The sequence below is a fragment of the Phlebotomus papatasi genome, chromosome 1, assembly GCF_024763615.1.
Source record: "Phlebotomus papatasi isolate M1 chromosome 1, Ppap_2.1, whole genome shotgun sequence".
Classification (NCBI taxonomy): Eukaryota; Metazoa; Arthropoda; class Insecta; order Diptera; family Psychodidae; genus Phlebotomus; species Phlebotomus papatasi.
In genome coordinates, this window is record NC_077222.1 from 20908287 (window position 1) to 20934353 (window position 26067).

Sequence of the window (26067 nt, forward strand, 5' to 3'; positions counted from 1 at the left end):
AACATCCATGGAGTGACCACAGAACCGTTACCAGCACCAAGAGAGTCGTTAAGTTGTCAAATTGAATACGAGAATGCTTTTAATAAATATCCATTTAATGTTGTAGGCAACAAACAAACGCCAATGTAGGCGCAACGTCAGATGTCCCTGAACTCTCCCTTTGAATGGTTATCTAAGAGGCATGAGTAAAAAATAGACATCGAAATAGATTTACTGTGCGTTTGAAAAATGGAGAGCTTAAAGCTCCAATATTTATCTACTCTCTGTGTCGATTGTGTTAAATAGGGACACCAAAAATACAATGAGACTACATCAATTCCAAACCAAACATCTTCACTTGCCGCAGAATCTTCCAAAGAACGCATCCCGCAGAAAATACAGAACCATTAAGTAACTGACCTGAGAAATAAAATCACTCTGGCTAAAGGTGAAAAGGTGACTGCAATCTCGTCAATGTAATAAGTTTCCTAAATACAGAAGCATGAAACAGTTGAGTACTGCTCCTCCCTCGAGGTGGGCACTTGCCAGTCTTTTTCACATGCAAATTCACATGCCATGAAAATTTATTACTTGCCAGAATATAAACACCAACTGCCTGACAAATGGGTCATCCTTAGCCGCAGCCTCTTCTGCTGCATTCTCTCAAATTCATAAGAATTTGCATTTTTCACATGTGACACCATATTCAATTTAACCGATCTTATCAACACTTTTGCCCATCAATCAATCACGCGCCTCAATGGGCTATTTTCTTGCCAAAAAATTTAAATTTAAATAACTTTTTGCCAAAGCCTAATGATTCCCCATCGGATCAAAGGCAATATTATAGTGATTTATCAAGATCAAAATGCAATTGTTGCATGTTCACAAGTGAGACCGAATTTTAGGAAGGATTACCAACGTTTATGTCTACTTAAGTCATTCATGGGAAGGTTCTTGAGAAGGTCAATAATCAATAATCCACCAAGTTCTTGTAAGATATAAAAATGTATCTTGTCAAAATTCATGCAAATTGAAAGCGGTTCAATTGTGATGCGGAATCTTTTAGTTAAACTTACCACGAGGCTTAAATATAGTGATTCATGCGTATAATCCCCCTGTTCTCTTTTTGTTCTTTTATGAAAAATCATCAATTAAGGGAAATACTTTGAACTTTGTACGTCAAAAGTATGAAGCTATTAGCTGAGACACATTACCAACTAGTCGCAAAAATTTTTATGAATAAAAATACTTTCATAGATTTTTTTGTGCTTCTCTAGGGTAAAGTGATACAAGTTGGACATAGTGTTACAAGTTAGACAATTCGCCGATACAAGTTGGACAGGGATTTTTTTTTGATAAATACAGTACTAATTTTTTTTAAGAACACGAAACCAAATTATAAAACTAAAGCATTGAAAATATACAAATAAAAATGAAATACTAAATTCATCAAGCAAAAAAAGGTCGGTCCAACTTGTACCACTTTACCCTATTCTCTCTTAAAAGTTTTTCCTTATATTTCTCCTATGGGAATTTAGTACCTATTGTAGTGCGTGTCTTGGCTAACGACATATAAAATCGTTCTGGAACGGACTTTACGACCTCTACGCATTAAGAGTAATTATCGTCAAAATTATCTGTTTTTAAAGAAATTGTCTCTGCTACACGAAGAAACGTCAAAATTCTGTCAAAATGACAACATTTGACAAGAATGGCTGCCAATCTCTAGGCCTTAACCCTTTAAGGACAAGTGGGACACCGATGTCCTAAAAACAAAAACAATTTTTGATTATAGAAAGTTATTTTGTCATCTAAATAGTCCTCCAAATTAGTCTTTATATTTGTGGCACCGGTACCCCATTCTTCCTTGAAGTGTTAAAATAATCAAGATTACTTTATTTCATTTTCATTGGGTTCAAATCTTATTTAGAGAGCAAGAAATTTTGCAGCATTTTATTTTGCGTCACCTTAAATACATCGCAATTATAAATCAATAAATATTTGCTGCAAATTTAACAAAAAATTGCAAAATTTTGTCATTTTTGCAATGAATACTTCTATAATTATAGAGGAGGATTGAAAAATTTAGGTATCAATTTCGACTTAATTTATAAGAGAGTTTTACCGAACGATGAAACACAAAAGTAAAATTCTGAAATTGTGGAAATAAACTGACATGAATTGCAATCAACCGTAGGGGGTTCTGAAAGTCGACGAGAAACTAACAATCACTCAGGGATTCACATCAACTATTTCCAGAGCTTTCGGCTCGGTCTCCAAGCCATCATCAGTGGTCAAGTCTTGTAAATTTTTCCTCTGAGACTCGTTCAGGGTTTTTGGTCAGTATTGCAACAGGGCATGAAAGGGAACGGGGACTCTATTTTACACTGTCCTTTAACAATTTTTCTGAGGTTGAGAAAAATGGTTAAAGGACAGTATAAAGTAGTACCCCAGTTTCCTTTTACGCCTTGTTGCAATACTGACCAAAAACCCTGAACGTGTCTCAGTGAAAAAAAATACAAGACTTGACCACACTGATGAAGGCTTGGAGACTGAGCCGAAAGCTCTGGAGATAGTTGATGTGTTTCCCTGAGTGATTGTTAGTTTCCCGACGACTTCCGGAACCCCCTATACTGTTGATTATAATTGAGAAGCGAATTGAAATAATTTTTGGACTTTTATAAATTTAAAGAATGAAGGATTATCTGAAATCCATAAACTCATCTAAATATGTAATTTTAAAGGTCATAAAGTTTGGTAAAATATTTTAATAATGATATTTTATAATGTTGAGTTCCTAATTTATTTATTTTGATTTTGTATTTTTTTAATTTCAATTTCTATTCATTAGCGCTTTTAAAACACTTTTTTTATTGTGTTTAATCTTCAAGCATTCCCAGAATTTTTATTTGACTATTTTAAATTTTTTTGCGAAAATACGTCAACATATTATGTTTCTGCATAAGGGGAAGTGGGGCACCTTTGAAAGTGGGGCACCTTTGAAATACGGATTTTTCTCCTATATTTAAGTGGAATTGAGCCATATAGTTATGTAATTTAGTTTCTCAACCTGTTTGTGCAGCTAAATTATATCACGATAAGGCTCAATTTTATTTAAAAATAGGCGAAAAATATCAATTTCAAAGGTGCCCCACTTCCCCCTAAATTCAAATTCTCTTTCGAAAACAATGTCAAAGTATCAGTTTCAAAGTAAGTTTGAAATTGATTTTAATACTCAATGACGTCACTATTGCAAGAACATTCAATGCACAAAAAAACAGTAAAAACTTTCTAAATTGCTTTTAGATTGATTTAGAAAATCAAAATTTGGCATCAGTGCTCGTGGCACTTTGTAAAACTTGGCAAATTTTCAAATTTCTCTCAAATTCATGCGATTGAGGGTTAAAAGCCTATAACAGGAGTGCAAATGATATTCTGATACATAAACAAATAATACTCCAATTAACTGTTTGGAACCAAAATAGTCATTAGAGCGTACTGGACAAGCTCACCTGATAGCCCTTTAGCAGTGAATCGGCGTCATATACCAAGTGGATTAATGTCCCAGGGAGATTATACCAAAAGATAAATATGACTTGGAAATTGTCTGCCATTTGTCAGACTGTAAGCTTTTCAACTGACCCTTCCCGTGTTTATTTGCTCCTTTGCATGGTGATTTTATTGGAATTCAGCATCACACTGCATATCTCTCTGTGGAATTATGCTTGTGCTATGGTTACTCCTGGGACATGCGATAAAAACTTTGAAAACTTTGTAAATAGCGCAATCTGGACGAAGGGGAAAGTGCCGAAAAATAAATAAAATTCCAGTGTAGAAAAGTAACTTGAGGAAGGAAGCACATAAATTAATCTTAAACGAAATATCTATGTGCTGGGAATAATTAATGGCATAATGGTTGATGAGTTGTGTCGTGACTGGAAATGAAAACGAAAACTATTTTCTCAATTTTAAGTTTCTCAAGTGTTCGTGCGAGGCCTTGACCCTTCATACCCAGCAAAAGTAGTCTCATTAATTGCCAAGTGTTGGAGATTCGCAATTAAAAAATTCCAGCACCATGTACATCTTCTTCCATGGTCTAGCAAGTATTTGCCGATGTCGAGGAATAACTATTGAAGAAATATGCTGTGACATAGTCTTGACATGTGTTTGTCCCAATATCAACACTTCAATCAAGTGGATAATCTCTACACCGAGAAAAATAGGTTAAACCACTTCTGCAAGAAGTTCCATAAAACATATAGGTTGAAATAAAGTTTTTTTTTTAAATAGACAGAATTAACCCTTTAACGACGAGACACTTTTTACGGACTGAAAATCAACAATAAAAATTAAACTGAGAAACATAATCAATGATAAGTCTTACATCTAACCTTGGAAAGTCTAACAGAGTCTGATTCGATTTATTCTGTGCTTCTATGAACGATAGGGACAAAAATAGCCCAAAAATTTAAGTAACTTTTCTGACAATACCAATGAATAATATTTTTCGCTTTAATGAAAAATATTACGTATGAGTATTGTAGTTTTTATTGCCAAAGGGGATTTGCTTAAAAAGAATTAGACGTATAAAAAATAAATAAAATCAATTATAAATTTTTGAATTTAAAAATTCGCCATTTTTAATCTTAAATATTTACTAATAGCAAATAGCTGGCGATTTGCAAAAAAATATCCTAGATTTCTTCAACCTTCTACTTTCATAAGAAAAAAAATAACTTTAGGTAGTCAGGTAAATAGGTTAAAAAATCTGTTAGAAAATTTTACTAATCAAGATAAATTTTGATATAGAATTTCTGCAAGTCCAGTCTATTATTAATTTGCCATTCGTAATTTTAATTGATTTCTGGATTAAAATTAATACTCTCTTTTTTGTTTTAAATTAAAGTCCAGTAAAAATAATTCACTTCAGAATTACTAAAAATAATTCACTTCAATTATTCACTAAAATAATTCACTTTAAACCTCGGTGTAAAACGTATAATGCATGGACAGTAATACAAATAAAACGATAAAATTTAAATATTTTTAACACAAAAATTTTGTTTATTATGTTTAAGTCAGTAAAAATCCGTAGAAAAATAATATAAAAAATTAATTTAGAACTTTGAGAAGAATAACATAGTCAAAATAAGTCTAGCAAAGCGAAAATAAAATTTGTAGGGTGGATTGTCGAAAGGGAGACACTGAGACACTTAAGAAAAAGTTCAATTTCAAATGCATTTTTAAGCCGAATATATATATATATATATATATATATTTTTTTTTATTTTCTTTACATCATGACATTGCTTGTGAAATATTCTACCAGAATCTTAATAGTTTTTAATAGATATTTCAAAAAAATAATTGGAATATTCCATCAAATTAAAAAACAACACATTTTGAATAGATGGACAAAATTTTGGAAAGCGGGACAAAAATTTTTGGAAAGTTGGACATAGTGATATTAATGACAAAATATTATACGAAATATGTAGAAAATCAAATGTTGAGGGTTTTCTGTGTATACTTGCACATTGGATGGTTGTGCTAATCCCACCTTTATGTCCGGGTAACAGTTGAGGAACGCTAATTACCAAGAACTTCCTGGACGTCCAACCAAAAAGAGGTTCTTTAAATTTCACAGACGCCTCGCGCTGTCCAGTAGTTATGGCCAGAAACATGATATTTCCTATGTTTCCCATATGTTTCTAGCGTGCCGATAAAACTATTGGGTTTATTAGCTGTTTTCTGTCAGTGTAGAATGAATTATCAAAAAATATAAATACGAAATAAAAGCCAACTTAATACTAAATGGGCAACCGAAAACTACAAATTGGCAACCTACGTAGTTTTGGAGATATCTTGTGAAATGTGTACGAAAACAGGGAAAATTTACACTAAAACCGGTCACATTTTTTTTAAAGGTAATGTCACCCCCTTGGTTATACCTTTAAAGCGGATGCAACTTCTTAGCAGATTTGGATTCCTCATCCGGCCAGGTCCTTTTCTACTTGCTTTTGGAATTCTGTAGAGGCTCCTCTTTGTCTTTCTCCAGGTGTTTTTGCGATATTTACTACCACCTCTGTCAGAAAAAGTGGTCTTCGGAATCTGGAAATCTTTGCAGCCTTTTCCAGGAGATTTTCTCCTTACCAGCTGCAAACTGCTGTTGCAACTATTTCTCCGGATACTTAAGGATCTTTGTCTTCCTTGTTAACATGATTTCACTGCACAAAACCACTAAATTCATTCCAAAATCAACTTGTCCAATTCATAAAACTTGTTTTGAAAGCAACGCGAAATTAAATCACTTTTCTATCCTTTTTAAATGTAATATTTCACAAATATTTTTTATTCACTTTTTAAATGGATGTATGTCCTTCGATTTTCACTGCGGACTTAACAATATTCCACAAATTATGACGAAAAATCAAACAAAACACTTTGATATTTTCCTAGCAACTTCCATTAGAAACAGAGAAAATGACAACTACTGTGTCAAGTTTATGAATATCACGCATGCAATAAATTTTTATATTCGTCTTCCAAGTCACTATTTGATTGTTTAACAACGACTTTTGCATTTTTAACTTCTTAAATAATCACAAAATTAGGTTTTATAATATTTTTATCGAAAATTGAAATATTTAATTGATTTATTATCAAGTTTTTAAGGAGGTGTCTCACTTCCACACTGCCTTGCCCAACTTTCCAAACTGCCTCGCTTTAGACAAATCACCCTATTCTACTCTAGATTTTGATTGCATTTTAGAATCATATTTTTCAATTATTTACTGACCAATTAAACGGAATATTGACCAGTTATTATTTATCTTTATAATAAAGTATTTAAGATTAGCAAAAGAACAAACATATTTCATATTTTGTTTTTCTATTTTGTTGTAGAGGTGGTCTTTGTTTTTTATCGTTCATTACATTAATATTAATGCGAAGACATTCATACCTGAAATATCCCCGCTTTCCCCTATATACAAATTGTAGATTAACTTTTTGTCTCAGTGTAAATATAACTTGGGATTTTTCTGCAAAAGCACGAGAAGAATGCCCCATATGTTTTTTAGTATATCTCTCCTGTAGTGTATCACGATTAATTTTTTTCCCTTGGACTCTGGGGACTCATAGAAACACGCAAAAAATTGCACTCCCCACGAAGATGAGATTGGCATTTGAGTGGAGTCACCATCATCCACCTTCTGGCGACTCTCTTGTAAAATGGATACAAAAACGACAGTTTACAGGCATATAATAGTACAATGGTGGGTACTTGTCGCTTTGGTGCAATAAGAACGCACCAATTGGACGGTAACATCGTTTTGTTGTCCAAAGAAATCCCTTCTCAATTCCACCTTGCAATAGTGCGTAAAAAGAGATTACAGGCCCTGATAGATGTTGGATGTCATCGTGAGTCATCGGTTTCTTGCCCTCTCCATCCAACCTGGTGATCCATGTAACTTTTATAGCGACCTTCTGAGATTCTCCAAGAAGGTTCCACATTGTTTACCTCATGTATCTCTTCATTAATACCTTGCATGCCATTCAATTGCCACAATCGGCAGGACTAAAGCTGGAGGAAATAACTATAGACGCACTGATTTATCACATGATTAATCACTGGTTTTATAAGTACATTAAAAATCCATTTCTTCAATCGATTTATTATTAATTCTTTTTTTCCCGTGAAGTGCAGTGAAGGTCACATTGACAGGTGCATCTTCAGAGATTGTTAAAGTTGATTACCTAACTTCAAAATAAAATAACACTTTTCAAAAAGCTCTTTATAATACGATTTTAGAAAAATCCGTAGATATGATTCCAAACAATCTATGAGGTATGGGTACTTGAAAATATCTTTTCATAAAAAAATACTAGGGGAAGTCAGGGCCACATTATAGATGAAAATAATATTGGTTCTATTCTATATCAATTGTGTGATAGACTTTTCGTTTGACCTTTTGAAAGTGATTCTCAAAACAATTTAAAACAAAATAATAAAGAATAAAATAAATAAGTAAATAAATAAAAATAAAAACTAAGAATGAAAGACAGAATGTTTTTATGTGTTTATGTGTTTCTGAATAAAGAGCTATTTCAATTGAAAAGCCATCTATCTTAACTGACTAGGGGAAAGTACCTATGCTTCGTACGTTCCCAAGCTTGGTAATGACTAAATGTGTCCTATATTTCTGAATAAATGTGACCCTGCAATATATTTTAGAAACTGGGCTTTTCCCCTAGTTTTTGAAATATAGATGTCACATTGAGAAACACAAGAAAAAATGAGTCATTACGAAGCTTGGGATCATACGAATCATGCACACTTTCCCCTACACAGAGTTCTTAAAGTTTGTTCTGACAAAAAGTCAGACCTTTTATTAAGTTTTTTTCTTGTAATAAAATACGTAAAAAATTCATACAAAAATGTAGTATAAAATCACTATATCTATTGTAAGAAACTGTTACTTCTTTCGACCCCCTTGTTTCTCACATTGAGGCACTCATGAGTCATGATTTCTTTCTCCTGACGGGGGATTTCAATATTAATTTGTTGTCTCATTCTCCAGTTGCTCGCTCCTTCAGGAGTTTCTTGTATTCATCTAATCTGTATTCTGTGCATTACAATGCTACACGACAGGGCTCCCTTCTTGATCTTCTCATCACTCCTGAGGATTGTGTTGGTCGTCTGAGGTCCTTCGGTCAGGAAACGCTGCCTTTGTTATCGGACCATGACCTTATATATGCTACGCTGTGTTTCTCACCGAAAAGGCGGGGGAATTCATATCGCGTTGTTAAAGCTCTGAAAAATGTTGACTCTCCGGCTCTTCTCGCGGCAGCTGAGGAGTACGACTGGAGTGTTCTGAATACTTTCCCAACGGTTAATGAGAGGGTTTTCTACTTGAATTCCATACTGGGATCGTTATTCGAGACTTGGGTTCCTCGCAGGAGGGTGTTGGTTCGCGATCCTGAGACTCCCTGGATGAGGCCTGATATTCTTGCGGCTATGCGTGCCCGCGACGGCGCGTATGGGAGGTGGAAGAGAACTGGTCTTGAGGCGGACCACGCTGAATTTAAAAATCTCAGAAACAGGGTAGTGTCTCTGATTCGGGAGGCTAAAACTGGGTACTTTCAGTCTCAGCTTTACCCTAATCTTGACTCGCGCACTCTATGGCGAAATATTAATCGTATGGGAATAGCGGAGCGGGACAATGTCGGTACTTGCGCATTCGATCCCAATGTTCTCAACTCTTTTTTCTGCACTACATCCTTTGTTTCTGTTCCGGAGCCTCAATCAGGTCCGCCTGGCCCACTGCAGTGTGGCTTCGGCTTTGCCTGTGTTACTCCCGGTGATGTCTTGCTGGCCGTTGATAGCGTGAAATCGAATGCTGCTGGAGTTGATGGATTCTCTATTGAGTTTATCCGCCTTCTGCTCCCTGTGTTGCTGCCTCATCTTACAGATTTATATAATTTCTCAATCACTAGCTCTTGCTTTCCGGATGATTGGAAGCTTGCCATGGTCACTCCGATCCCAAAGGTTGCCTCTCCCTCTGATCCCTCGGACTACAGACCTATTAGTATCCTACCCGCGTTGTCGAAGCCTTTGGAGATGCTTCTTCTCGACCAGATGCAGTCGTATCTAGAACAAAATCAGCTATTGTGTAGTTTCCAGTCTGGCTTCAGAAAGGGTCACAGCACCACGACAGCCCTTCTCAAGATCCAGCATGACATCGCGGTTGGTCTGGATAATGACATGTTTGCAATTTTAATTTTATTGGACTTCTCGAAGGCGTTCGACTCGATTCCTCATGGGCTACTGCTCGATAAGCTTCGATATTATTTCGGTTTTACTGACACGGCAGTGTCTATGATCGCCTCATACCTTGGAAACCGCTCTCAGGTTGTTAGGTCTGGGGAATCACTTTCCTTACCATTGACGCGTAGCGCGGGGGTGCCTCAGGGTTCAATTTTGGGTCCTATATTATTCTCTTTATTTATTAACGACCTTCCTTTAAAACTCCTATACTCCTCGTATCACCTCTACGCAGACGATCTTCAGATTTACTGCTTTGGCGACTATGGGTATCCGGAATTCTGTTCTGATGCTTTAAATGATGACCTTTGTAGAATCTCTGGATGGTCGTCTGATAATGGCCTTGTATTAAACCCTAAAAAGTCGCAGGCTATTGTCATTCATAGTCGTTTTCGGTGCCCCGCTGTACCTCCTATTGTTCTGCTAGATGAGGTGATTCCTTTCACTGATTCTGTGAAGAATCTTGGGGTATTATTTAATGATACTCTCACGTGGAGTAATCATTTTTCTGAGGTGTGTAGGAGGGTTTATTATGGTCTTCGGACTCTGCGTCGATTCCAGTCCTTTACCCCGGTCGAGACTCGCCTACTTTTGGCTAGAGCTTTGCTCGTTCCACACTTCATGTATGGGGCGGAACTTTTTTTTGGCACTGACAAGACTTCTTTAAAAATGCTGAAGAGAGCATTTAACTCCCTTGTAAGGTATGTATTTGACCTTGGTCGCTTTGATCATGTCACCTCTTGGGCCGCCAGGATTCTGGGACGGCCATTCCTGGACCACCTTCAGTTTCGGGCTGTTGAGTTTATCTGTCGCCTGTTGTGGACAGGTCGACCGGCATATCTTGCGGGGCTGATTGAGCGCGGGCCGTCCGAGAGGTCTTCGTGTCTGCTCATTCCGAGATCGGTGGGTCGCATCTTGCGCTGTTCTTTATTCGTTGGGGGAGTCATTTTTTGGAATGAACTCCCACGAACTCGTAAGCGGGAGCTTTTGAATCGCTTTGCGTCATTGATTGAGTGATTTTTGACCTCATTTTGTTTTGTTTTTCTTTTCAATTAATTTCTGTTATTCATTTGTATTTCGTTTCTTCTCTTTTGTTCTAATTTTTATTCTTTTATTCTGTACAATTTTCATGTAAGAGGGCATGCCCTATTGGTTATTGGTTATCAATAAATTCAAATTAAGAAAAATTAACTTTTTAGTACAGAAGCAAACTAAGTTGGTTACTGTAACGATGTCGGCTGATATAATATTTATATTTTGGTCTACTTACTTTAATGATTCTAGAATCTTCATTTCATATTAATTTCTAGTTTTACTAATTATAATTACTAATTAGTACATATTGTTTTATTATTTTGAGACTATAATTTTAGAACAGACTACTAGTTTTAGTTACTGCCGATTTTACACTTATACCACCAACTCAGCTAATAGAACTATCTTGTGACTTTCTTGTGTTCCAAGAAAATATTTTGCATTGTGTCTTGATTTTCAAGAAATAAATTTAAGCTTAAGAGAAATTTTAAAATTTCCGTAAAGGGACGGAATCGGATCTAAAACCGATTTTAAAACCGTCTCCAGAATAGGATAGTTAACTGGTTTTTCGAAACCGGTTAACCGTTGTTAGAATAATTAATTCTAGACACGATTTTTAGTTTTGATAGATGTACTAAAATTGATGACAAAGTTTCTACATAAAAAATAATGGATTTTTCTACAGCCTGGGTTATTGTTTATGCTTAAAGCAAAAAGTGATCATTCTAGAAATATTCAAAAATTATAAAACATTTTTTTTAATTGTTAAGTCATTTATTTTAATGATTCTGATGCCAAAAATTAATTTTATAATGTGTTGTCTATTCAATAAAACATTAAAAGAAAACGAAAGTGTATAAAAATAGTTGATATACAACTATAATTTCATTCAAGTAGAATGTGAGTGGGATTTTTAAAGTATTTTTAATACTTGCTAAAAATGACCCTGTTTCTTGTAGCCCTGCTCTCCACTATGTTTTCATTCTGACAAAAATATTCATCTTTTTTCTTCATTGCACCAGAATATTCTTATAAAACTATAGTTGTTTTTTACCTACAACACCACAGGAGTGCATAACAATGATTTATATAAAATGAAAAATTTATTTGTCTATTCAAACATCCCCTTTGGAAAAAAGACTCAACAATAGTGAATTCTTTTGCAATCTCGTCTTTCAAATTACATGCCAGGACTTTGATGTTGTGGGATTGGATTTAAATAGGGTGCGTTGCAATCCAATTTTTTATATTAATATTATTTTCATGAAATTTAAATAAATGGCAAATAGAGAGAATTGCATGTGACTACATTGTCAGTCATAGTAATTTAATTCTCGCTGTTTGGATACTTTGCGTACCAATGCAAATAACTTTTATGACAAGTCAATTATACCATGTGTAAAAAGGTACGAGATTGGCTTTGTTAAAAAAAAAACTAAATCGGTTTACCACCTTTAGCTCTAGCCATCAAATTCTTTTTTTTTTTTCAATGGAAAAAAATTCAATTCTGTTTCTTTTGTTGATGTTTGTCTGACTTTGGTTGTTATTGGATACTACTTAAATTTGATGATGATGTTCAATGTGAAAAATGTGACATTAATTTGGTGATCGAAGAGGATTGATTAAATCACAAAAAGTCTCATCGAAAGCAAACAAACAACAAACTATCTCACTCCCCCCAGTAATTATTTTCAGTTCCATAAATGACCCAAAAAAATTGAATCAATGAATCAACTTTGATGCTTTAGCAACATGCAATAAATTAAACATTTGCCATGGAATCTGGCTGTATCATGTCGTGGCTGCCACTTCATGGACCGCGACATTAATTCATCTAATCAAAATGATTTTTCATCAAAAATCACCAGAGCGAATCGACACCCATTCCTTCAATAAATTGCCTTTTGGGATATGCAATTGATGGGGATTCATCCCATGTTTTTGCCATCAAGTTTGGCATTTTGCTGGTTGAACGTGTGGGTTGATGATAATATGTCTTTTTCCCTACCAAAAAAAATTTATATGTTGCAAGAACAGGCACTTATGCAACATTTTGGAACTAGCTAATTTGCTCACAAATCACGATGTGATTGAAGCAGGAAGTTCTCAATATTAAAGACATTAAACATCAAATATCACTTGTGCATAAGATTTAAAGAGTCTATCTATTTCCCATAATTCTCTATTTATTGGAATTTTGAATGGAATTAGGTAGATTAACATTATAGCAATGGAATATTGTTTATTCTAAATTCGGGCTGTTCCCAATTGATTAATTTTAATAAATCAGCTCGATTTTAAATTACTAACACAATTCCTTGAACATTCGACTATTTTAAATCTTATTAAATTAATATTTAAAATCTGTTGGTAATTAATAATTATAACTTTAAGAACTATAAAATAAAAACATATATTCCCTATTTTCCTTTATATGTACAAACAAGAATAAATTCAAGCAGTTCTTCTGGTCTACCAACTTAGGGGAAAATGCGCTACCTTCGGACGATCTATGCTCCGAACAATTCAGTTTTTTTCAATTTGTTTTAAATGAATTTGTCCCATTATAGTATTATATTTAAATAGCTAGAGCAATGCCTCCGATTTTCAGAAAAGAGCAATGGGTGAAATCCATAAGGAACATAGAGAAAACAATGAATTGTCCGAAGCTTGATTCGTCCGAAGATAGCGGCGCTTTCCCCTAATATTTATATTTTTATATTGCCTTAAAATAAACTTAGCTAGGGTAAACTAAGTTAATTCAAAACCTGCTCCAAATGAAAATTTTTCGCTACTCCAAATGGAAACGTCACTGTTTTCATGATAAATACAGTACTAAATAATTTATATTATTGGGCCAATCCATCTCAAGACGACCATAGGGGTACCCTTCATGGTCTTAGATGTTTTTGAATTTTACATATGTTAAAGTACACGATAAAATAATATACCCCTATTTTTTTTTCGTCCGAAAAAAAATCCTGGCCGGAGATACATGGCGTCAAAGATGGCGCCTCGCGCTTCATTCCTCAATTGCGATTTTTAGCAAATATTTTAAAATGCTCTATTTCGGGAACGGGTTGAGATTTCTTCTTACTCTTTTTTTTATTTGAAAGATAATTTTATACTCTTTAAAACTATATACTTGATTTTGCATTAGCTGCTTAAGTTTTTTGTAACGGTCTTTTAAAAAGATTTTGAAAAAATTTAAAAATTAATTTTTCTCAAAAACCCCATTCTCAAAAATTTTGATTTTTTTACTGTTGATCAGTAACATTGAGTACTATATTCCCTGAAAAGGCGAGCTTCCACTTTTGCACTTACTTTTTTTTAAAAATATTTGAAAAATTACCATATTTTCAAAATTAAAAATAACCAGCTAAACTCAAAATTTTGAGTTCAACTTTTCAGGGAATATAGTACTCCACAATACTTATAAACAGCCAAAAAATCAAAATTTCTCGAAATCAAGTTTTTGAAAAAAAATTTTTTTTTGAGTTTTAAATAAAAATGTCTTTTATTGACAAAAATAAGCCTTTAAATCATATTAAACACATGTACTAATTATGTTTTTTTGTTTTCTTTTAGTTTTTCAAAAAAAATTTTTTTGGAAATTTTTTTTGATTATTTTTGAAAAAATAAAAGAAAAATTTTTTTTTGAAATTCCGTTTAAAAAAAATCTACATATTGACACATGTGTCAAATGTATCTTAAAGTTTGATTTTTGTCAATAAAAGACATTTTTATTTAAAACTCAAAAAAAATTTTTTTTTTTCAAAAACTTGATTTCGAAAAATTTTTATTTTTTGGTTGTTTATAAGCATTGTGGAGTACTATATTCCCTGAAAAGTTGAACTCAAAATTTTGAGTTTAGCTGGTTATTTTTAATTTTGAAAATATGGTAATTTTTCAAATATTTAAAAAAAAAAAAGTAAGTGCAAAAGTGGAAGCTCGCCTTTTCAGGGAATATAGTACTCAATGTTACTGATCAACAGTAAAAAAATCAAAATTTTTGAGAATGGGGTTTTTGAGAAAAATTATTTTTTAAATTTTTTCAAAAATTTTTTAAAAGACCGTTACAAAAAAATTAAAGCAGATAATGCAAAATCAAGTATATCGTTTTAAAGAGTATAAAATTATCTTTCAAATAAAAAAAAAAGAGTAAGAAGAAATCTCAACCCGTTCCCGAAATAGAGCATTTTAAAATATTTGCTAAAAATCGCAATTGAGGAATGAAGCGCGAGGCTCCATCTTTGACGCCATGTATCTCCGGCCAGGATTTTTTTTCGGACGAAAAAAAAATAGGGGTATATTATTTTATCGTGTACTTTAACATATGTAAAATTCAAAAACATCTAAGACCATGACCCCTCGATTTGCGATTTTTTCGGTCGTTTTGAGATGGATTGGCCCTATTATATATTATTTAGTACATTATTATTATTTAGTACATATAAATTATTATTATATTTATATATTTTCTATACCACAGTTACATTATTTAGTTAATTTTGCTCCAAATAAAGCGAAAATCCATTTATATTCACAAATTTTAATTTGTTAATTTCTCAGAAAAATTAAAAGTGTACCTTTTCACCATCGTATTTTTCATCGATTGACCATGTTTTCCAATGAAAAACATAATAAAGTGACTGTTGTTTATTCGTTTTGTTTAATATTTATGTCATATTTCTGGCTAATTTTAGTCAAATTAAGTGCTTATCTTTATTGTTAACGATACGTGAAGTTTTCAAATGAAATATTTACCTATTTCGTGAACAAAAAGGGTTTTTCTGAAGTGTGTGCAAATGCTTCAATAGGAAACCCCGGAAAATATGATTTTTTTTTGAAGAGATTTTCTTATTGTTTTAGATGGGAAAGGAGAAAAAACAGGAATAAGAACAAATCCTGCACTCAAGAGCAACTCAACAAAGTTTTGGAATTTGGAAGCCTTTCGTCGCGGTTTCACTTACACTGTTTGTCTCCAATTAGAAAATTTCCCTTGTCTCCATTTAGATTAATTTGTTTCCAATAGAAGTATTTTACGCTCGCGTATTTTCTTGTATTTAAGAGGTTTTTAAATTATACCTAAAGAATTTTCACTAAACAGTAACATTCTAGAAGAGACAAGGAGCAAATTTATGTAATTATCTTCAGAAAAAAATATGAACTTAATGTGTTGAATCTTCTGTCAAAGTTAAAGCGTCTGGAAATGGTTTTGAATTAGGAAATTTACCCTATTTGGCTGTTTTTCTTTATTTCTAATACTTTCTTTTGTTCGGAAGGCCTGATTATTGCACCGTTGTGAGAAGTTTTCACTCAAAATCCGTGCCAGGAATAAATCCACAATCTCTCCCTTGACTATCTTATCAAAAAACACGGGCTCCCTTCATGTTCTTTGATCTCTTGTGATATTTTTTCCGACAGCTCAGGATGCACTTGTCCGGGAAATTTCAAATTCGCGGGCAGTTTTTCTAACAAGCATTAAATTTTCAATTCTACGAAATAGACCTTTCAGTTGCAGTACAGAATAATTGTTTCTGATTCTGCCAATTTTTAATCTGAAATAGTGCAAGATATTAAAACTATAAAACTTGCGCAGTATGCGGATAAACTAACTGTTACCTGTAAATGACACAGAATGTATCAGATAAAGAATTTCAACCAATTTTCAATTGATAGAGTGTCTAAAGGCTTCCACAAATATGGGACTAACCTGTAATTGTATAAAGTGTCTAAAATAAAGAAAAATTCCAAGTAATGGAGTCATAAGTGCCTCATTATTGATGGGGACAAACCTGGAATTGGATAGAGAAGAAAAGGTATTAATAGAATCCTTCTAATGCAGCTTGGAGGTCAAATGTTGTGCTTCCAAGAACAAAGAAAGTGGGCTCAAATTGTAGCTGCTCCACGTCCAAATCCACTTTGAGCTTTTCAGATTGTTCTCAATGATTTCAATTGATGAAATTCACCATCCTCGCCAGGAGAAGTCTGAGATTTCGGTCACACTCTAGCTTCGAACATTTCATTTTTGCCATATTCTTTTAATGAATCCGACCTTTGGCAATAAATTTTAATAACTCGTATTAAGTCACGCATTTCCTAAAAAAAATAAGTGTAATTTATTAAAGGAATATGGGGAAAATATGAAATGTTCAAAGCCAGAATATGTACAAAGCCTGAAGACCTTCCTCTGCCGATCACAGTTTTGATAATCCTTCGAAATATCGCTAAACACAGATGATTTCCTTCCCCTAGGTATGTCACCAAAACATAAATCAGCCTCAATTTTTCAAGAAATTAATATGAATTCAAATGTTTTTAAAACTACAGCATTTCTTTTTTTATTTGAAAATTTCCTCTGTCATCCACAGTAATTTCAGAATCATTACAAAAAACATTTTCAATGCGTCAAAATTAAAAGTTATCATTTTTTTTCATAACAATCTTATAGTACATCCTGATAATAAAATACAACATTTTGAAAAATTGAATTAAACTTTATAAATTTTTCTTACTTTGTAATGAGACAATTTATCCAGTTAAAGCTCATTTACACGAGACTATTTTGCATCGAAATTGAATTGTATTGTAATTGTATTTATCTGCCAACGTGTGTCTTTACAATGACCTTCCAATGACCTTCTTTGTCTGGAAGATCTTAACTGCAGAAAAGCAGTAATATTTTATGATAAAAAAACTAAAATTAAAGGTTCTACAATTAATTTTATTTTCTTTATCTCTGGTAATATATTTTGGATTAATACTATCTTGGTAACATCCTCGCTACGTTCTTTTGCTTCTTACTGAGAATTTTATCTCACGTTCGGATAATTTTGGCACATTCTGTATATACATATTTTTTCTCTAAATGTGACACATTTCACCTTATAATTTAAATGAAAACTCACAATGACAAAACAGCATGAAAATAAGTCTGCAAACTCATTTAAATGGTCTGTATTTACAAAACATGCCTTTTTTTCTTGTAATTTATTTGTAGAACACTCGAAATTGGCGGTGGCCTGAAAACACACAAACAAGGATTTCCCTCTCACCCAGGGACACTTTTCACCTTCCCAGCACGTTCCCAGGGTAATTGCGACAGAACACCGAAGATATGGCGCCTCCACTGCTTAAATTCACCCTGTGTACCATCTTCACCTTGGTTCTCATGAGAATGGCCTCAGCACAAGGTGAGTCTCTCCTCTAGAGGTAGTTTGTCATGTTTTTCAATTTATTTCCTCCAAGAAATTCATGGAAAAGCACATGGAAAACTTTTCGTATGATCGAAGAACTTACTTTTTTTTGTTACCATGTGAGAAAAATATCTGATATTATGTACAACAATGCTATGTACAGCAATAATCCATTGATTTTTGGTCTCCCTTCCAGCTATTTGAATATTTCTCCCTTACATAATGTTACGATAAAGGTATAAATTTAAGTATTTTAAGTATCGATTACCCTTGCTTTTACAAGGTTCATTAAATTTCAATAACTACTTCAAAACTTAGTGCTTTTTCTATAACAAAAAAAACCTCTTAAAGCTCGACGAAAGCTTCTCAAGCAGCAACAGCAAAGTATATTCTTTTGATCAAAATTTTGCTGAAGAAATTCAATTAAGCCATAAAAAGAGCACAAAAGAGGCTTCGTTTATACAAAGTCATATCGATTTATTTTATGCAATAGCATAAAATTTTCATCACTCAATCAGAAATGAATTATTTCAAGGGAAAGTTTAATGCAAAATCTTTTGAAGAACCTATTAGGCAGTGCTTCACCAGGAAAGCAATTAAAGTGTAATGTTGAACATAAAGTTAATAACCCCAATAAAATTCTCACACTTTTCTTTCTATATACATTTTGCTAAATTTATGAGATAACTTTGTTCGGTGTATCGAGGAAAATGGCACTAAATCGATTAATAGTTGTGGAATATCTTTAAAATGTTTTGGAATTCTTCAGCCATGAACCTCAGTCTTGTATTTTATTGTTCTTCTTTTTTTACGATATCCCCTCTGAATCACAATATTGGTGCTTAATGACTGGAATATTTCTTTTAAATTTTATTAGTGTGTAGGTTCTTGCCAAATTAAGATCAGTGGACAATGAGGATTGAATGAAGTAGTTTAAAATAGTTTTAGACATTTATTATAGGAATGCAATAAATTCTTCACCTGGAGGAGGAATATCTAAAGCGGTTATTAACTTTTGAATTAATAAATTTTGTGGTATTCTTCAATGGTAGAAACCCCGAAAATTTGAGAGTAAAAGACTCCTTGCTAGCAGAAGCATAAATTAACTTTGATGTAGCGTAGCAGAATATCTGCTTTTAGTTCTATATAATTCTAGTTTAATTTTGAATCATCTTGGGTGGTCTGAAAACCCAATAAAAATTCTAAAATTAATCTAAAGAGGTCAATATCGAAGAACCAATGTCAGTGACACTCTGGCGACAAAACAAAATTAGAAAAAAATTATTAAATACTTTGAATTAAAACTTGTTGTCAACACTGATCAAAATATTATGCATAGAGCACAATAACTTTTATTTGTAAACATATTTTTGAAATTTCAGTGAGAGTGAATAAAACCAAGACCTAGTCATTCGCTCATTCTCATAAGAAATTTTAAAAACATATTTACAAACAAAAGTTATTGCGCGTGGTAAGAAGCCTAAATTATTAAAAAAAAGAAGAAAAAAAACAAAGTTTCAAAGATCATAGATATTAACGATATTAATCTAACATTTCGTAAACCATATTCAAAGCAAATCCTTACCATCACTTTCCTTTACATCACTTTAAAATCACTATTTCAAATGGAAATAATAAAAACTATCAAAATTATGAGGCTTTGTTTATAACTAATTTAGAATTTATTTAATTTGTATTTATTTAATAAGTGTAATTCGTAAAAGGAGTTTTTAATCCACTTCCTGAATATCTCAAAATCCTTGATAGTAAACAAATTCATTAATTTTGCTGATCGAACTCAAAGCATAATCATCTTTTTTTCAAATTGTGATCATCTTGGACCTTACCTCAAACGATGAAAGATATCAACTTCTTGTCTTCGAAAAAAAAAAACAATAAAGCGCGCTACCTTCGGATGACTCGAGCTTCGAGCAACTCGTTTTTTACAATACGTTTTTAATTAATTTGACCCATAATATTAATATTTTAATACCTAATCCAATGCCTAAAATATCCTGAAAGGCCATGGGTGAAATCCATTAAGCACACAGAAAAAAATTGAGTGGTCTGAAGCTCTTAGAAAGGTAGTGCGCTTACCCCTATACCGGCTTCAGACCTAAGGCTTAGCTATATGGCTTAATTGCTCTAATTTCTTATCAATCACATTTTTTGGAAAAATTTTAATTAGAATTGGATTATATTAAAGATGAATGACATATTTGGTACTCAAAAAGCAATAAAATTGCTCGCTATTTAGGACTTTGAAACCTTCGGGAACTGGGCTAAACCTCTAGTTTGAAGACCGCTCTATCCCAATCTGTCATTCAGTTAAGGATTACGATCTTAGATTAGTTGTCCCTTGTATACAATTTCTTCACCTAGTCCTTTTTTTGCAAAATTTTGCAAACTAAATATTTTCAAAGATCAGCCTGAACCTATTCAGGCCCTTAAGCCCTAAACACACTTACGACTTAAGCCGAGAGACGACTTAGTGGAAATTGATGGAAATGTAGATTAACCATTATTTCTAATATAATTTCGCTAAGCCGTCCCTCGGCTAATCCTCAGGTCTGTCGAGGCCCTTACGTCTGAAGGCCGTATAAGTGAAGCTTTGATAGTGATGGTCAGAATTCTATACTCAATGTGATTCAGCCTTTGACCTTGTCTCTTTAAGAGAATTCCACCTCAGTTAAGGGAAACGTATACTTCATGTAAAATCCATCTTCCTTGAGATATTGCTAAATTTGTTCTTCGTGCAATCCTTAGTACATCCATTGCGAGATTTCTCACAGACCATAACCTGTGGTTTTGTGTGAAAACTTCCACTAGCCATTCATCTTATTTTGAAAATTAAAACACTGAGATACAGCAGAAGAGCAAAACACGCTTTAATTCTATATATAGGAGAGCCGGTGTTAATTTATGTTGTCGATAGAGGCGAATTGGAAGATATTTTCTCTCTTTGGGATGGTGGTTGAATAAAAAAGTAGAGCTTGAGTGAGCAAAACACGAAAGGTGAGTTTCGCGTGAAGCATATGCATCAGTGAAAAATGTACTTGGAAATATGTGCGTCTGGTAAAAAGTGAATTGCACTCACACTAGACCGGATTCCTTGTGCTCATCTCTCCGTAAGAGAGGGCTACTGACCACTTTATGAGGTTGGTCAAGACGAGACAAGATATTCCTTCTTATATATGCTGCATAACATCTGAACATTATCAATGCGCCTGTTTCAGATGAGTGGAATACATTATAAATTATCCTGGAGCATCGAGATTATGACTTTGGTGTAACATTTTTTTTATGCTTTTCCAGTGTCAGGGAAAAAAACATTGTGATTAAATCAGACAATTTATAAGAGCCAAAGCATAATCACTTTTTGTAATCTTTCTCCCAGACAGAGAGTTGTGTGATCTTTTTTTTTTGATCCCCTTGCCAACCCAGAACCCCCTCCCCCCCCTTTATAACCAATTCCTGGTCTTTTTCCAGTTATCGCGCCAAACACCTCCATGGGATCTTCTTCTTTTCATTTCCTCCATGGCGACAGTGTGGTGTCTTTTTTTTTGGACTAGGAGTTGGCACATCAATTGAACCCATACGTTATCTCACCTTCCTTCCTTGTGCTATCTCCATGAGATTACAATAAATAATAATTTTTCCACCATCTCTCCATCGTTTTTCGCACACACAAACACATTGGGGGGCTACAATACAAAAGTTGAGGATGGAAGTGAAGAAAACAGATTGCCTCATTAAATGCAAAAATTCCTCGAAACCATTTATCAAAGCGCGAAATGGCCAGAGCACATTCCACCGGATCTCACTCTCACAAGAATCATCCCAAATGGGATACTGCTGGGGACCCAAGGGGAAGGTCATGGGCAGGAGGAGAAGACCTCCTTGACTGCCTCCTTGTCGTGCAATGTGTCGCGCTCAAAATGCATCTCACATGCAATGGCACTTTTACGTTAAATGCAGCATTTATAACTCTATGCGACAATCATCGATAAATATACAAGCACCTTGGCAAGATGGGGAGGCCTAGGAGATCGGGGGCTAGACACATAGTCACACATAAAACAATATAAGCGACTTCTACTGCCAGCATTCATCAAAGCAGAAGAAAAATCCATCCACCCCAGTTTATCTTACTTGATAGCTCAGTCGAGAGCGAAAACTCGATTGTCGATCGAGATGATCGTTTCTTGACTTGCAATTGCCTTGTGATTCCTTTTTCCATTGCACTGTAACTTCAAGGGGTGGCTAAGTTCTTTAATCAGTGCTTTATTTCCTAAACCAGAGTTTCTCGGAAAATCCAGATCAAAAAATCGTATTTATCATTTTTATTCGATTTTAAGAAGTCCAGATTAAAAAAATTAAAATTATCTTGTCGTTTATTAGCTTGAAATTCGAAAAAAGTTATGTGATAGACAATTGTAATTAAAATAATGATAAGACTTTATAGCCATCAGAAGAGCAATTGTGATCGCCATCACGCTTTTTATCATAGTATGATAAAAATGTCGCTCAGTTTCGCTCAAATGGTTTCCGAATATTAGCGAAACTTCACGAGCTTAAATAAATATTGTTTTATATAAGAAGAAAAAAACGTACTTATTTTTTAATCATGATTCACCTAAATTTATTCGAAATTATATATTTTGTCAGATAGCAAGGTATGCGCCTAGAGAGGATTCGGATGCCACTGAAGAATTCAAAAACTAACGAAAAAGAACTTTTAATAAAAAAAACAGTCTTGAAATTATATTTTGATTATTTCATATTCAATCTACAAACTTTTTATGCAGCCTGTAATTCAATTTTCGTTCATTCACATAGTCTAAAGCTTATCTTTTAGCTTTTTTATTTAAATTAGAATTATTATTCACTTGTTGCATGAGAAGATGAAAGTTCTTTGCGAGCTTAACGACTGCTGTAACGGTCCTTTCGTTTTGACTAATAGATCGAATAGATCTTTGAAAATTCTCATTAAATTCACCACTAAGTTAGAAATCCCTTTCCACACTAGAAAAACTTAAGTCCTGATTCCATCGATGTCTTTAGTTAGGTCATCCTACACCTTTATTTAGATTACTAAATGTCCTCCACCTTCTCTCGTAAAAGATCCTTGTTCTGAGCGGCGACGCAATGTGTGGATTTTCTTTGAAAGTCAAGGTTGCGATCATCAGCAAGGTCATTTTCTTGCAGAGAAAATGCTTGTGCTGATGGAGAAGCGTCCTGATTTAAAACGGCATCTTCGGCTGTGTTATAAACAGCAGCATCTTCTTCCTCTCGCTGTCCTGCTGAGAGAATCATCTCCATTAAAAACGGTATCTCCAACAGTGTGATAAACAGCAATTCTTATCCCTCTCCTCCTCCTTGTACTGATTAAGAATCCTGATTGGCAACTGAGAATTCAAAAATGTGGTGAAATTCTACGCCTCTCTCGTTCTCTTCTTCTTGTACTGATGGGCCAGCGTCCTGACTTGTAAGTGAAGCCTCAAATGGACAAAGATCACCTCTTCCATGACCGGGACTCCTGTCTATACGGCGACTGCACTACCGAGAATTAAAAGAATTGGGAGATCATCCTCGGTGTACTCCTCATCGCCTACACCTCCACCGATTCGAATCTTGTCACCGTTCAGACGCCTTTGCTTTCACTTTCTTGCCACTGCCTTGTCTCAGATGAGCCCCACTGTCTCTTGTTTTGACAAGTTTTCTGGGACTTGATCATCAGTCCCTACAAATAAATGCGAAAACAAATAATCTTTTAGAGAAAAAGCAAACAAAAACACTGCCACAAAATATGTATTATAAAATAAAACAAACATTATGAAAACGAATTAATTAATTAAATTAACGTTTTTTTGGACCTCAATTAAATAAAATAAGTTACTTACTCTCATTTGTTTAAAGAAAAATCTCTTTTCACTTGAAAAACACTTTTATCACCCGTGACGGGAGGATATGCTAGTATATCGTATTGATAAAATGACAGAGCGACTCATGGTTGCCAACTTCGATTTTTGTCGCTCAGCGCCAAAACCGAAGATGGACATTTCCACTATGGCGGGAAGTTTTCTATGATAAAAAGCACTGTTAAACCATATGATAAAGCCCGTGACGGCGATCACAATTGCTCTTCAGGTTTCCACTAAGCCGTTAATCCGTAAGTCTGTCTGGGGAATTACCGTAGGTGCGGGAGACTACCACCTCGCTATTCGCCAGCTTATCTTTAATTGTAGCACTTAAGGATGGTCATTACCGATCGGACGTAATAGATAGGATCGTACCGATCATACAATTAATCAGTTGTATACATTTTATTGCACTTTTTATGCAGAACAGCATAGATTTTAGATAAGGTAAAGTGCCCTCGAATCGACCGGTTCCTCGACTCGACCGGTGGTCAATATTTGAATGTTTTAATGGTGAATTTCTATAAAATTGTCACTAATTCGTATTTATTTATGGAATAATTGACCTATTAATGTTAGATCATACGCCAAATCTACCCCCTGGTAAGTGGGCTTCAAAGTTGAAGCCAATTTCCCACATTCACATACAGATTTGTATGGAATTTTTTCTGCACTCGTGACCGTTACACGATATATGTCACAATTAAGGTGTGCGTTGTACATAGGACTCTATGCCTTGTAAAGAGGGATAAATATTCTAGCTGAGTTGGGAAGAAATTTATGAGTTGGCTTCAAACAACTCCATATGAAAAAAACAACCTTTAGCCAGGGACTAGCGCCAAATATTAATGTAAATATAAATAAATTGAATAAATACCTCTACAGGTCGAATTGAGGAACCGGTCGACTTGAGGGCACTTTACCTTAAATTGTTTAAAAATTATGTAAAAGTAGCATTACACAAAAATTACATATTTGTGTATATTTACAACGAAAATCATAGTAAAAAAGCCGATAATTTTTGCTATATAGGATTTCACCGGCGATTCCTTATTTTGTAAGGACAACGAGTTTGCGAATTAAAGGTGAAATTACATAGAGATAGACCATTACATCCACACCACCAGCGTTATTTTTTCATAATTATATTATTTTCCTAAAATTTTCTTAGGATATTCTACGTGCAATATTAGCAAAGTGACTCTCATATAACCGTGTAAAACAATTATTTTAATATTATAAATGACATTTATATTTGAAAACCGCATAAGCTTTGAAAACATTTAAGTTTTACGAATGTAGATGGCGCTGAGGTCTCAAATTTTTGAACGCAGCGACCGTTTAATTTATTTTCTAACTCGACGATTTCTTTAAACAAATCTAATGTTTCAATATTTAATAATTTATAAATTTTAGATTACTTTATTTTCTCTAAAGCAGTTTGTTTAGCAGCAGAAGTTGGGTATCTTAGAATTGAGGTACCATTGAATAGAGCTTTTTACTTGTAATATTAAATGAAACTTAGCTTTATCATAATGAAATTGAGCTTCACAATTGCATTGTGGAGCTAAATCACATCATTTTAAGGTTCAGTTCCATTTAAAAATAGGAATGAAACCCTATTTCAAATGTGCTCCAATTCAAAGTTGCCCAACTTTCCCCTATATTAATAAAAAATTAAATTAATTTATGTAATGAATAGTTAAAAAATAAACTTTATAGTAAGATGGGGTAACTAGATCGTTTTCCGAAGAGTGCTATTTAAACGCTTGTTTTTGGACTGATGAAATTCTTTTTTACTTCTTCTAAATCCATAGAATTATTCACTGTTTCATTCAAAAACGTAATATAAAAAAAATTATCAAAAATATTAAAGAAAATTTATAAAATAATGATAATACTGAGATAGGTCAGCATGCACTAACTGGGTCGCCTTTTCGCTAATTCACTTTTAATTAAACCCAGCTGGGACAAGATTGAAATGAGTCGATTACAGTCAAGTGTGCTAATCCGGGCACTCACTTATTTAATGGATCAAAATATTATTTTTGCTTTTTCTCAAACTTGAATTTAATAGTTATATTATTTTACTGTAGTGACTACA

General features: G+C 33.7%; 1 protein-coding gene across 1 annotated transcript in view; it reads left to right on the forward strand.

The window, feature by feature from the left end:
• LOC129798175 (mucin-2) overlaps positions 1–26067 on the forward strand; it is a 68941-nt gene that overhangs the window by 16415 nt on the left and 26459 nt on the right. The window contains exon 2 of the mRNA XM_055841184.1: positions 17847–18039. Within this exon, the coding sequence (XP_055697159.1) occupies positions 17964–18039 (76 nt within the window). The 5' untranslated portion in view covers positions 17847–17963. The remainder of the gene's footprint in view (positions 1–17846; positions 18040–26067) is intronic.